At 51.8% G+C, this 13,311-nt stretch overlaps 1 protein-coding gene across 1 annotated transcript in view; it reads right to left on the bottom strand.

Moving 5' to 3' along the window:
* Window positions 1-13,311, bottom strand: part of EPHA10 (EPH receptor A10) — a 54,883-nt gene that overhangs the window by 14,768 nt on the left and 26,804 nt on the right. Inside the window, exons 6-9 of the mRNA XM_054086511.1 lie at window positions 5,367-5,491; window positions 2,599-2,761; window positions 851-959; window positions 540-595 (exon numbers count right to left, since the gene is read on the bottom strand). Coding sequence (XP_053942486.1) covers window positions 540-595; window positions 851-959; window positions 2,599-2,761; window positions 5,367-5,491 — 453 coding nt within the window. The remainder of the gene's footprint in view (window positions 1-539; window positions 596-850; window positions 960-2,598; window positions 2,762-5,366; window positions 5,492-13,311) is intronic.

Below are 13,311 nucleotides of genomic sequence, written 5' to 3'. Positions count from 1 at the left end.
CCCTTCAAAGCAAGGCAGAAGGGTCAAGCTGCATCCGAGAAACACGCAGGCTCTGCTGCTTCTGCAACGGTTCAGGGAGCAGAAGAGCATGTGTGCGCTTCACGGGCATATGCCAAGAATCAAACAAACTCATCAATCCCGACATCTGAATTTCCTTTGGCAACTGTTGTCTGTAAAATTATTGCCGCTCAATAATCAAGAGTAGCCGCAGAAAACAAAGCTGTATTCTCACGTAGCCGTTTGTGGAACACTGACAGAATAATTCATATGCTCCATGGAAAGCTGAAAGCATCCACATTTCCTTCGGCACGGCAGTGACTTATGCGCGGGAAGGACGGACACTGGCTTATGAAGCTGTCAAGCCCGCCGACCCCAGAGAGCCTGGCTGTGCTGAACCTCTGCTCTGGGATAATGCGGGATGACAACACTTCAAAAAGCAAAGATTCAGGGCTGCTTTGTTGGGAGGTGGGTTATAAACAGCAATAGATACCGGTATCCCCACGCAGCCATAGCGGCCGCGATGGCCAGGCTTCACTTACAATGGAAGTACAGCTCCTCGTCCCCATCCTGGCTGGCTTTGCTGTACCCACACTGCCTGCAACGAGAATGAAGATGCACATCGTTATCTGGGCAGCAGCTTCTCGCTGGTATAAAAACCTTGAGGCACAGTGGTCAGGATGGAAAATCCAGCCCCATGGCACAAGGAGCCAGCAGGCAGTTCAACCCAGTTCTCATGCTTAGAGCTAGCGCAGCCCCATGCTCCCAAGAGCTCCCAAGGCTTCACATTGCCCCTTTTCCCTACCCCAGTCCCAAACTTCCTTGATCTGATCTCAGTCGTGGCTCCACTCACCTCCTCCAGACCATCACTCCGATCACCATGGACACCAGCACCATCAACGCCGCGATGGCCACCACCACGATGATCAGGACAGGGTTCTTCTCACTGGAAGCCACTGTCACTGCGAGAGGGAAGCAGAAGCAGTTGGCAACGCGTCATGGGGATGGTCCAAGACATGGGGCAGCCCCAACCGCTCCTCCTTGTGCCCTCCAGCAAGGCTGTGGGATGATCCACCTGCAGCGCCAGGCTGCTTTTCACCATCCTCATAGCAATTCGCATTCTGATCCAGCTCCAAAAGCTCAAACAACATGCAGGGCAGCATTGCAGGTGTGGATGGAGCAACACCAGCGCTGCCACATCGGGGTCTTGGTGTTGTTAATCAGCATCGAGGAAAGGTCCCCGTTTATCAGAGGGACATATTAAAATTTATAGCTTACAAGTAGTTTTCCTTCATCACATTAATCCCTTCCCTTCCTGCTTTTGCAAACAGGGGTATTAGAAAGCTACATTCTATATAAAATTTTTATTGACTTCAATTCATACTGAAGATGTCTTCTGTGCGGCAAATGGATGCAATTTAAAGCCCTGTTAAACACAATCTGTGAGAGTCGTACTGAGCCAGCCATCTCAAGGCTTTCATTTCTGGCCAGGGTGGGTTATTAAGCTGAAGCTCTACCATCTCTCCAAGCCCTCTTTTAGCCAGTGAAATCAGATGCTTCTGAATTACAGTTATGAATGGAAACAGCAACAAGGAAAAGCCTCAGCAAATAACACTGATGCTGGCTGACCGTATGCAGCCAAGCGTCTAACGAGCCAACTGCCTCGTGAGCCAGGATGGCCGCAGGGGCGAGCAGTCATCTCCTCTCTGGGGGACATCCAAGGCCAGTTGGATCCGCAGGCTGGTCTTGTCTTCTCTGCTGCAGCCTTGTAGCCAGTCCCCTTGTCCCCGCAGCGCCAGCTTCGTAGAGCCAGGCAGGATCGTGCCCTCAGCAGTTCCACTGGCAAGGACTGACACTCACTCCCTTCCAGCACTCATTTGGTGGCCTCGCAAAAGGGACCTGGTGAGCTCTGCTCCAGCACCAACATCACGCCAAGGCAAAACACCCCCACGGCACTCCAGCTCCGCTAAGAACTCGTGGAAATCAAATCAAATAAGAAAACAAAAATAAAAGGGCTGGAGCACCTCCCATCCGAGGACAGGCTGAGAGAGTTGGGGTTGTTCAGCCTGGAGAAGAGAAGGCTCAGAGGAGACCTTATAGTGACCTTCCAGTGCCTGAAGGGGCTCCAGGAAAGCTGGAGAGGGGCTGTTCACAAAGGTTTGTGGGGACAGGATGGGGGGCACAGGAGGGGGACAGATTTAGACTGGACATAAGGAGGAATTTCTTCACTATGAGAGTGGTGAGACACTGGGACAGGTTGCCCAGGGAAATTGTGGCTGCCCCATCCCTGGAGGGGTTCCAGGCCAGGTTGGATGGGCCTTGGAGCCCCTGATCCAGTGGGAGGTGTCCCTGCCCATGGCAGGGGGTTGGAACTGTATGGGCTTTAACGTCCTTCCCAATGCAAACTGTTCTATGATTCTATGGAAAGCAAGTCCTTGGAAGCACCTGCTCTTAAGACCCAGAGCGGCAGAACCAGACAAAGAGACACTGCTCCACCAAACAAGAGCTTCTGGGCAGGAGCAACAGCAGCAGCATCCCCACACTCTGCTGGAAGAGCCTCCCGTCTGCAGGTGGGTGTGTAAGAGCCTCACCAACACTTACACTCTGCCAGCGTCTCCACTTCAACGCTAGGGCTGTAGTTCCCATAGTCTGGTGAGGAAGATGTCCGGATTTGGAAAATATAGAGGGTACCAGGCTTCAGGTTATTGACCGTCACGGCTGTTGATGTGGTTTTCACAGTTGAATAACTTTGATCTCTCTGATCCTGTGGAATAATGAGATACCTGAGCTGGAGCGGGACTGACAGCTGCGCCACGGAGCAGTCGCAGCACGGCTGCATCTTCCCCTCGCCCCTGGGGCCCATCAGGACACTCTCTAAACATAAAACCTTCAACAGAAAGAATACATTTCTGAGATGTCTCATTAATAGAAATTACCCAGAAAGGTCACATGAAATGGCAGATGGAGCCAGATGACACGCCATGAAGACAGGGGGAGGACGGGCTACCTCACACAGCTCTTTCCCTCCCGCCTGCCCGTACGCTGAGGCTCTGTTGCTGGCACTGTCCCATCCCCATCCCACTCCCCCGTTACAGCTGTTTAAGCCCTGGAGTAAATAAAACATGGATGGGCACACATTGAGTATTCAAACCTAGCAGGTGGGTTGGCCAAAAAATCCCGGCCCCCAGGATTTCTTTCAACTGCCAAGAGACCTACAGACCCCTCTGCTTCGACTATAGGAGAGCACGATGGGAGCCCTGGTCCTGCAGCGGCTGCTGGAGGTGAAGGCAGGGCCAGGACCACTCATGGGCTCGTGTTGCTTTCACCCACCAGAGCAGCACATCCCTGTGCCTCTACTTCCCAGAGTTTGCAAAGCCCCCAACTCTCACAAATCTTCCCACGCTACTGCGCAGCCACCAGCTCAGATCATCTTCTCGCTCTCTCTGCTTCTTCTGAACAAACTGCCCAGAAAGAAGATGATGCTGGTGCCACCGTGGTCTCAGACTGGAGTTATCTAAGGCCACTTTGCACCAGGAGCAGGGTGGCCTCAGCATCAGCTGCTCTCAGACCCCACACCCGTGTGCTGCACCCTCCTTACTCCCAGGACCAGCCTCGTGGAGGACCTCAGCCCTGCGACCCAGCACAGCAGCCACTCATGGAATATCTCCACTCATAGAATCACCAGGTTGGAAAGGACCCATTGGATCATCGAGTCCAACCATTCCTAACACTCCCTTAAACCATGTCCCCAAGCACTTCATCCACCCGTTCCTTAAACACCTCCAGGGAAGGCGACTCAACCAACTCTACTCGACGTCACAGTGAAATGTATTTTCCTTTTGATATGCTTTCCCTTTGAATCTCCAAGAGTTAAAGCATGTCTTTAAAAGCAAAGATTAGGAACCGAGTTGATATTTGTGTCAGCACCAAGAGCCTCATTTCAGTGCATAATTGCTAAACTACAGTTTGAACTCCCTCTTCATGCAGGACGTTTCCCCATTTCACACCCCCCGAGTATCCCATTTGCAGCAAGACAGAATTACTGTCTCAGGCTTTGGCATTCACCCTCACCCACAGATTCCTCCTTTCAAATCTATCAGGTGCTGAAAACCACATTAATATGAATCAGCTTCAAGGTAGCTTGTTTCTAAATACAGAACGCCAGCGTGTCACCTGCACAGTTTGCCTGACATGCAATCAGTTTCATAACGAGCCTGAGCACACGCAGATAAGGTAATGTGAGGAACTGTGTCATAAATGAATTTATTTTGATGTAGAGTATTGTCCCTGTTCTCTGCCCACCGGTATTTGTTCCAAAGTTCTCAACTCGCCATCAAACAGCAGCGATTTTTAAAATGAAGAGTCCTAAAAATCAATCATAGAATCATGGAATGGTTTGGTTGGAAGAGATATTGAAGCCCACTCGGTTCCACCCCCTCTGGATCAGGGGCTCCGAGCCCCATCCAACCTGGCCTGGAACCCCTCCAGGGATGGGGCAGCCACCACTGCTCTGGGCAACCTGGGCCAGGGTCTCCCCACCCTCACAGCAAAACATTTCTTCCTAAGATCTCATCTCAATCTCCCCTTTTCCAGCCCAAAATCATTCCCCCTCATCTTATCCTTGCACTCCCTGACCAAGAGCCCCTCCCCAGCTTTCCTACAGGCCCCTCAATATCTTCTTGTGTTCCCTTCCATGTGCAAGACCACCCATAGCTCCCCAAAGGCATGGGTTCGGTGGCCCTCAGTCCTAAACCAGTGAAGACCACAAGGTCCAACACCTCCTGAGGGAGCAGCTATGAACATAGTAGGTGTCATCTCGCAAAAGATTTCAAAACCCCACACGGTTTAGCAGTCCCCCGCTGGCTAACGGCAAGCACCCAAACCTCAGATTTCCAAATGTCCTTGAAAAAAAGCCATCCAATGCATAAATAAAGAAAATAAAAGAATGAATGAAAATTATTAGCTTTACTCCTTCTCCCAGGGAGATGTCAACATTAGGACTGGATGAAATCTTGCTGCACAGATGGGCGAAAAAAGCAGCAGTTAACAGAAAGGCTACAAATAATCGCAATTTCCAAAAAAACTTGCATAAGCAGATTGCATAACACTGTGGGAGAGGAAAAGACCTCCCTGGTCCCACTTTGAAACGCTTCTCTTGCTTTCAGGTGCCAATAAAATCTTCACACCACCACCCTCTGAAGATATGGACTCCCTGCCTTTTCCCTCCCAACCTGTTTGTGACCGGGAGCGACGGCACCCACCGCACCGCGCTCCCGCGGGATGGACCAGGCTGGCGAGGGATGCACCCCGGAGTTGGCTTGGGAGAGCTGTGGAGCGCCCGAGAGCCAGAGCCCACCCCCAAAGCCTACCTTCTCGTAGTACTTGACCTCGTACTCGGTGCCATTGGCGGTCAGAAAGCCCGGCTCTTGCCATGACAAGGAGACGCTTTTCTGCTCAACTTTATCTGTGCGGATGTCGGTGACAGATGTCGGTGCTGAAAAAGCAGAGGAAAGCAGAGGGTGATTGTGGTGCTGCCAATAGCAAAGCATCTCCCTGGTCCACAGCCTCCTCGCTGCTGGCAGCAAAGCATCCTTCTGGTCCACAGCTTCCCCGTTGCTGGCAGCAAAGCATCCCCCTGGACCACAGCAGCACCCAAACACCGCTGCACTCACTCAGCACATCCCGGCTGGCATCAGGGACACCGCAGGCCACCGTGCCGGGTTGCTTTGAACAGCCGAGGAAGTGCAACCAGGAGATCACACATTCCAAGGAATCCTATCTCTATCCCCGTCGCATCCCACATCAGCGCGAATGCGTTTAGTTGTTCTTACTCCACTTCTGCCCTGCGATGCTGCACTAAAAACTTGAACAATTTAAATAGTGATGAGTGCGCTGCTTCTGCAGATTTCAGTGCCCTCTCTCTGAAACAGGGCAAATAGGGCAAATTCCAAGGTAATGATCATCCAGCAAGAGAAGACGGTGATAAAAATAGAATGGCTGTCGGCAGCTAGGTTCTCTCTGCCCCAAACCAGCAAAACCCCTAATTGCACTTTCTACCCACGTTCCAGAGAGGGGCCCGTGCGCCAGTTCAGTGCTTTGAACCTGCTGCTAACCGTCTCTGGGAAATGCAAAACACAATCTTTGAGCAGGTGGGCTTGTAGGACATCCCAAAGCTTCTCCAGCCACCTCGGCACAGGCTCTGCTCCGCTCCACCCCAGGTGCCCCACGCCACCTTCCCTCTGCCAAGCACACAGCCTGTGCCCCAGGAGCCGGCTGTTTATTATTTAGTTATTTCTAGTTAGCACACGCTCCACGCGTGCTCCCGTTTAGTCCCTCACACTATGCAAGATACACGCGCCAGCTCTTCTCATTTTAACCAGGTTGGGCTCCAAACGCGTTGACTTCTCCAGCAAGCAGCAAGCAGCTCGCTTTCCCCAGCTGTCTGCAGGCTCTCTGGCCAACGCCTTTGCTGTTGGCGGCAGCAGCGAAGGGGCTGCTGCTCTTATCGTTTCTGCAGAGCCTCCTCTATGCTATCCCCTCCCCTGACTCTCTTTCTCCTGCCTTCACGCCGTCGAGCTGTGCTCGGTGCCCGTAGAGCTCCTGCGGCTGACAGGCAGCTCCCCACCTGCAGGCACCATCCCAGCAACCCTTCCAAAAGCCGCTGCACACCGGTGGAAAGCCAGCTGGACCTGTCAGACTGTCTGCAGCATCTCAGGAGCCAGCCAAGGCCACGGCATCCCCCCGGAGCAAGGCAGCCGCGGTGATCTGCCCACGGCGAGGGCATGCACCAGCAAGAGCAGAGGGGAAGGGGTCACTTGGGTCACGCCAAGACATCCTTATCTTTGCTGCAATTCAAGACAGATGCTAAATAGTTAAGTCAGGAAAATAAACTTAGTAGGTGGCGCCTTGATAAAAGCTTCTATGGGAGCCCCTTGTTCTGCTTTGGATTGATTAGAGGAAAAAAAACCCACAGAATCATAGAATCACCAGGTTGGAAGGGACCCACTGGGTCATGGAGTCCAACCTAACATTCCCTAAACTGTGCCACTCAGCACCTCGTCCACCCGTCCCTTAAACATGTAGGATTGATTAGAAAAACTGATTCCTCGGTGGCTGAATGTGACAAGAGAGGTGTTCACAGCTCTCCTGGGGCAGTGCCACAAGCTGTCCTGGTCAGGAGGCAGAAAGACTCCTCTCCGGCTGAGGAGAGGATGAGGAATGGCAGAAAAGCCTCCGGTGACTGTGGCTCTGCGCTGGCCCGGCTGCAGCCACATGGCAGGAAAACACGGTGCTGGCACAGGGAAGGGTGGTCCCTGATCACCCCAAGAAGCACCAGGGGCCAAAACCCAGCAGGGGGAAGGGGCTCAGGGTGCGATTCACCTGCTCACACCGGCAGCCCCGCAGCAGGCGCGGGGAAAGCCAAAAGGGGCAATTGGCTGATCCCAGCTCGTCCCACTTCTCCATCAAACCAGGATGTGTGCTGGACCCTGACTATCCCACGGAGACTCCTGTGGAGAGGAACAAATCCCTGGAAACTAAACTTAAGTATCTGTGAAAATTCTGTATTTATTACTTAGCTCATTAATCTCCGCTGAAGAAAAAAAAGCCCTCCTGATGTTTTATTCATGATACATTCCTTGATTCTGAGTCCTTTCGGCTTCTGCTGAAAGAGAGGAGAGCCCAAAGGGCAGGAGGAGCTTTACCAGCTCCCAGCCCTGCATGCAGCTCCCTGGCCGCCTATCACTGACCTTAAAACACATTCTCCAAGCGAATGCACTGGCCCCAGAGATGACCTTTAAGAGGACACCAAACATCCCATGCGTGAAGAAGAGGGAGAGATCTCACCCAGCAGCACAAAGCAAAGCAAAGAGGTTATAACCGTCCCACCAGGCTGAGCAGGATGCAACCCACGGGCAGCTGCACCCCGAACCGTGGCACAAACACATGCCCAAGGTCTGCCTCCTCCTCCCTGGGGACGGAGATAAACGTCAGGATTACAGAGATCTTTGCAGGCACCCATGGAGAGAACCTGTCCTGCTCGCCGCAGCCTGCAAGGCACCTCCCAGCTTTTAGACCTCCCACGTGTTAAAAGTCTCTTCCAACTCAAAGCATTCTATTATTCTATGATTTTGGGTCCACGCTTTTTGCAGGAGGGAGACCTGCAACTCCTCCAGCACCGCAGTCCTGTGGTGCTCATGGTGCTGCCATCCTCTTCTCCCCGGGCCATTTGACACATAGAGAGGAGCCAGCAGCACCCATGTATAGGTTCTATAGGTTCCCCTCCTCTGCCCAGGACCTGCAACCCCACTGGTGCCAGCAGGGAGCCCCACATCCCTTTAAACACCAATAATAAGTACAACTGAATTGGCACCACTTTGACTATTTGACTCCAAACCTTGCAAATCGCTCCGTATTCCCACTTCATCCAAGCTTTAGGTGGCACAGGCTGTAATACAGCAGGAAAGCTGGGGAGGGGCTCTCGATCAAGGAGTGAAGGGATAGGATGAGAGGAATGGTTTTCAGCTGAAAGAAGGGAGATTGAGATGAGATCTTGGGAAGAAATGTTTTGCTGTGAGGGTGGGGAGGCCCTGGCCCAGGTTGCCCAGAGCAGTGGTGGTGCCCCATCCCTGGAGGAGTTCAAGGCCAGGCTGGATGGGGCTCGGAGCAACCGTATCCCATGGAAGATGTCCTTGCCCATGGCAGGGGGTGGAACTGGATGGGCTTTTAGTTCCCTCCCAACCCAAATCATTCCATGATTCTATCACTTGCTCTTGGGGCATAGCGGTGAGAATGGTTGTCATGAACTAGATGACCTTTAAGGACCCTTCCAACTCAAACTATTCCATGTTTCTACGACTCTATATGTAAGAATTGTTCCGATAAGATGGGAAAAAAATCAAGATAAATACTCTCAGCTTCCTCCATCGGTCTCACAAACACAGCCTGACCTGCGTGCACATGGGTACGCTCGCAGCTCTCACCTCTGGGACATGGGGGAACCCTCACCGCGAGCCCGTGGCCTCTGCATGAGCGCACACCGCTACATGTTTAACAAAACAACAAGCTATCCAGGAGGCTGAGGCCAGCCTGACACTTGACTTGGGTTTTGCTCCTGTAAACCAACTTAAGTGCTTCTTGATGTTCTGTGTGTTTCCCATCAATAAAATATCACACAGATGCCCTCTCGTATCTGCGAATCCAGCAAAGAGACTTGAGAGACCTGAACAAGTGGTCCTGACTGTTAACAAAGCCATCAGGAAAAATCACACTCACTTAGCGACGGGCTGTAGAGCAGAACCCATGGCACATGCCTCGAACATGTTTAAAACGGATTAAAGAAAACCACACAGACTATAAAGCATCTCACGCTGTGAAAAAAAAAAGATGTGTTTCCCATCAATATTTTAAGCTCTCCTAACGTCGCCTCTGTTCTGCAAAAGCAAACATTAAATTATTCACCACTCTGCCTGATTTTATCAACTCCATTCCATCATAGGGGGGGGTTGCTCCTCTTAATTAACCGATGGAGCAGCAAAAAAGGCATAAAACCAGCTGTGGGCAGCGTGTGCCTCCATGGAACAGCCTGCGGCGCCCAACGCCAGAAGGGGTCGGGGAGGGATAACAGCACATCCTTGAAGACAAAGTTGAACCAAGAGTCTCTGCAGGCCATAGGGTGGGAATCAGGTCCCTGTGTCCAGCCCTAGCTTTCTCCAGGAAGGCACTCTCCACACCTTCTTGGAGCTGAGCAGATGCTCTGCACACACCAGCAGAGCATGACTTGTCCATCATGAGGTCCACCGCTCCCTCCTACTACCTGAAAGGAGGTTGTGATGAGATGAGTGTTGATCTCTTCTCCCAACTAGCGACTAGGATGAGAAAAAATGACCTCAAGTTGCATCAGGTTTAGACTGGATATTAGGCAAAAAATCTTTACTGAGTGGTGAAGCCCCAGAAAAGGCTGCCCAGGGCAGTGGTGGAGTCTCCATCCCTGGAGGGATTGAAAAAGCACGTAGATGTGGTGCTTTGGGGCATGGTTTAGCACGCACGGTGGGGTTGTGTTGATGGTTGGAGCAGATGATCTTAGAGGTCTTTTCCAACCTTAACCATACGGAGTGGGCGACATTAGGATGGACAGGACTTGCCATCACCCGCAAACGCCTCTGCCACCCTGCAAGGTGGCACTGCTCATGCCACGAGAGCCAATCTTATCACTAGCTATGAACATCCTAGCACAGAAAACACATCCCAGGCAACTCCTGCTCCAGGATCTTCCTTTCCAAACCTGAGAGCAGCCTCATCAGTCACCACGCAGCTCTCCTAGGTCTGGTTCTCCCTGCAGGAGGGAGCAAAGACCTGGCAAACACAAACCCTCGCACCCTGCAGCCAGGCTGGTGTCGCTGCCCCCACGACCAGCAGAGAAATCTCCTTCAGAGGACCTAATTCAGCACAAACCGCTTCTCCACAGTCTCAAAAAGGAGAACGCATTTCAGCACCAGCTGCATTATTAATCTGCAACAGATTTAAAAGCCCTTTAAGATAGGAACCAATCCCTGCAGGGAATATAAATGACATCGTCCCGGAGTGTACATTTACATAGCTAATGCAGCTCTACTCCTGCAGGTAAACAGCTCCGCTCTCTCCTCAAACACTTTTATTTAGTCCCACGCTGAGGCCAGATTAGAAAAAACACAGTATTAATTTTGCCTCCCGCAGACTAAATAGCATCTTTTCTTTTTCCCTTGCAAATACAATGAACAACTGCTAACTCGCTCGTGTCACTCCTGAAGGGGAAGGGCAGCGCGAAAGCTGCACTCAGGGCTATATTTAGAGGAGTGGGGATCTGACAGCTAAATAAGGTCTTGTTTCTCTGTTTAATTTTTCCTCTGGGTTTGTGTACCTGCAGCCAGAGCTTCCCCGCTGCTGCGAATGACTTCGGAGAGCAGCACATCGCAGCTGCCAAGGAAGTCAACACTGCTTCAGACAGCCCTGAAGTCTCCCTTTCTCCTGATCTCTGCCCCCATCCGGCACTTCTGATGGGCTTCCAGGTTGAGCTCCAGGAAAGCTGGGGAGGGGCTCTGGATCAGGGAGGGCAGAGGTAGGATGAGAGGGAATGCTTTTCAGGTGAAGTAGGGGAGATTGAGATGAGATCTTAGGAAGAAATGTTCTGCTATGAGGGTGGGGAGGCCCTGGAAGAGGTTGCCCAGAGCAGCGGTGGCTGCCCCATCCTTGAAGATGTCCAAGGCCAGGTTGGATGGGGCTTGGAGCAACTGGATCCAGTGGGAGGTGTCCCTGCCCATGGCAGCAGGTGGATCTGGATGGGCTTTGAGGTCCCTTCCAACCCAACCCATTCTATGATTCTGTGATTCCATGACCGTCTTTGCCAACAGGTTAACTGCAGATTGACCACCACTGTCACTTCTTGCCCACAGTGCCAAAGCCAGAGGAACTGGGCCACCAGGGCACCTGGAAAGGAGCAGCTCCAGCCCGGCCTGGCCACTGGAGGGGACACCTCCGGCACCAAACAATTTAAATGTTTCAAGAAGCTTCCTTACCCTCAGCTGCTCAGCTAATTCCGAGCCATCATCTGCATCCGGAGCTTTGACAGCTCAACAAGAGACACTGATTTTGAACAGATTACAAGATTAATTATGCCATATTCTTTATGCGAATTTCAGTTCCTTCAGGAATACGCAGTGTTGACTAAGGGGCTGAGATTCCCACTTACCCAGAAGAAAAGCTGAGTTAAACAGGCGAACGGCTAAGGCATGGGTTGGGATGATGGACTTGTTGCTTCATGCCCTACGGGGACCTCGCTGCCCTTCCCCGGCCTCTTGTCCCCAGCTCAGCCCCAAAGCTCCAGGCACAGAGGCAGCTCCTGAGCACTATTCCCTCTGCCTCGCCCAGGCGGGAGCCTCTGGAGGAACATCTCATTGTTAGAATCATAGAATCATTAAGGCTGGAAAAGACTTCTGAGATGCTCCAGTCCAACCGTCAGCCCAACACATTATTAGACCTTGTTAAGCTCACTCCTCCCTAGCTTTTACTTTGGCTCAGGAATAGCCTGTGCTCAGGAGACAGAAGATCTCCCCAGAGCTAAATCCATCCTCGAACAGCAAAGATCCTAATGAGGAATGACACTTCCACCGAAGAGCAGTCTGCGGCACAGCATCCACCCCAACGCATTCACTGGAATTGTTATAGAGGGGAAGAGAAAGCAACAACAGGCGCGAAAACATTTGATCAAGTGGTGGGAAAATTATTTATAACAGGATCAAAGTTTAATATCTTCAGATGAAATTGTTGGCCAATTCCTGCCAAGAGGTACGTGAGGATCATCCGTCTCCATTAACTGTGGCTTGGCAAAGGGTCTTCATGCAAATTAATAACGTAACCGCAGAGGAACAGACAAGGACACGACAAGCCAGCAATGATTTTCCTTTGGCACAGTTAACAGTTGAGAAGGGATCAAACCCCTCTGGAAGGGCAGGTTGGGTGCTTCCCTTCAAGGAAGGGAGCAGAAATATGAAATGTGAGGTGGAAGAGGACACTTAAGAGTAAGAAACTGTGCCACAGACCAGAATAGAAAAAATGAAATTGAAGTTTTTGTTTCCAAAGAACAGCCAATCAGTGAACTATCTATTTTAAGGAGTGTCTTTTTTGTGAATGGGCTGAAAATGTTGCTTCTTTCAAGGTACTTTGTTGTGATTTATAAATTGAAATGGCAGCAGGATGACAGAGCAGACTCGTCCCTGCAGTGCCCAGGCTGTCACCCGGCTGTGAGCCAGCACAGCACCATGAGAGACTACGGGGCCAGGGCTCCTCCGGCAGAGCCAGCTCCTCACCTCCGAAACCCCCAGGAGTGTTGCAGGTTGGTCTCCACAGAGTCATAGAACAGTTTGGGTTGGAAGGGACCTTAAAGATCATCCAGTTCCAACCCCTCTGCCATGGGCAGGGACACCTCCCACTGGATCAGGGGCTCCAAGCCCCATCCAACCTGGCCTTGAACACCTCCAGGGATGGGGCAGCCACGACTTCCCTGGGCAACCTGGGCCAGGGCCTCCCCACTCTCATTGTCAAGAAATTCCTCCTTACGTCCAGTCTAAATCTGCCCCTCTCCAGTTTATACCCATTCCCCCTCATCCTATCCCCACAAGCCTTTATGAACAGCCCCTCTCCAGCTTTCCTGGAGCCCCTTCAGGCACTGGAAGGTCACTATAAGGTCTCCTCTGAGCCTTCTCTTCTCCAGCTGAACAACCCCAACTCTCTCAGCCTGTCTTCATATAGAAGGTCCATCTTCCCTCCTGCCTGTGCTGC

The sequence above is a fragment of the Cuculus canorus genome, chromosome 22 (genome assembly GCF_017976375.1).
Source record: "Cuculus canorus isolate bCucCan1 chromosome 22, bCucCan1.pri, whole genome shotgun sequence".
In the NCBI taxonomy this organism is placed as follows: Eukaryota; Metazoa; Chordata; class Aves; order Cuculiformes; family Cuculidae; genus Cuculus; species Cuculus canorus.
Note: the sequence above shows the minus strand (reverse complement) of the source record. Positions and strands in the feature narration are given on the sequence as shown.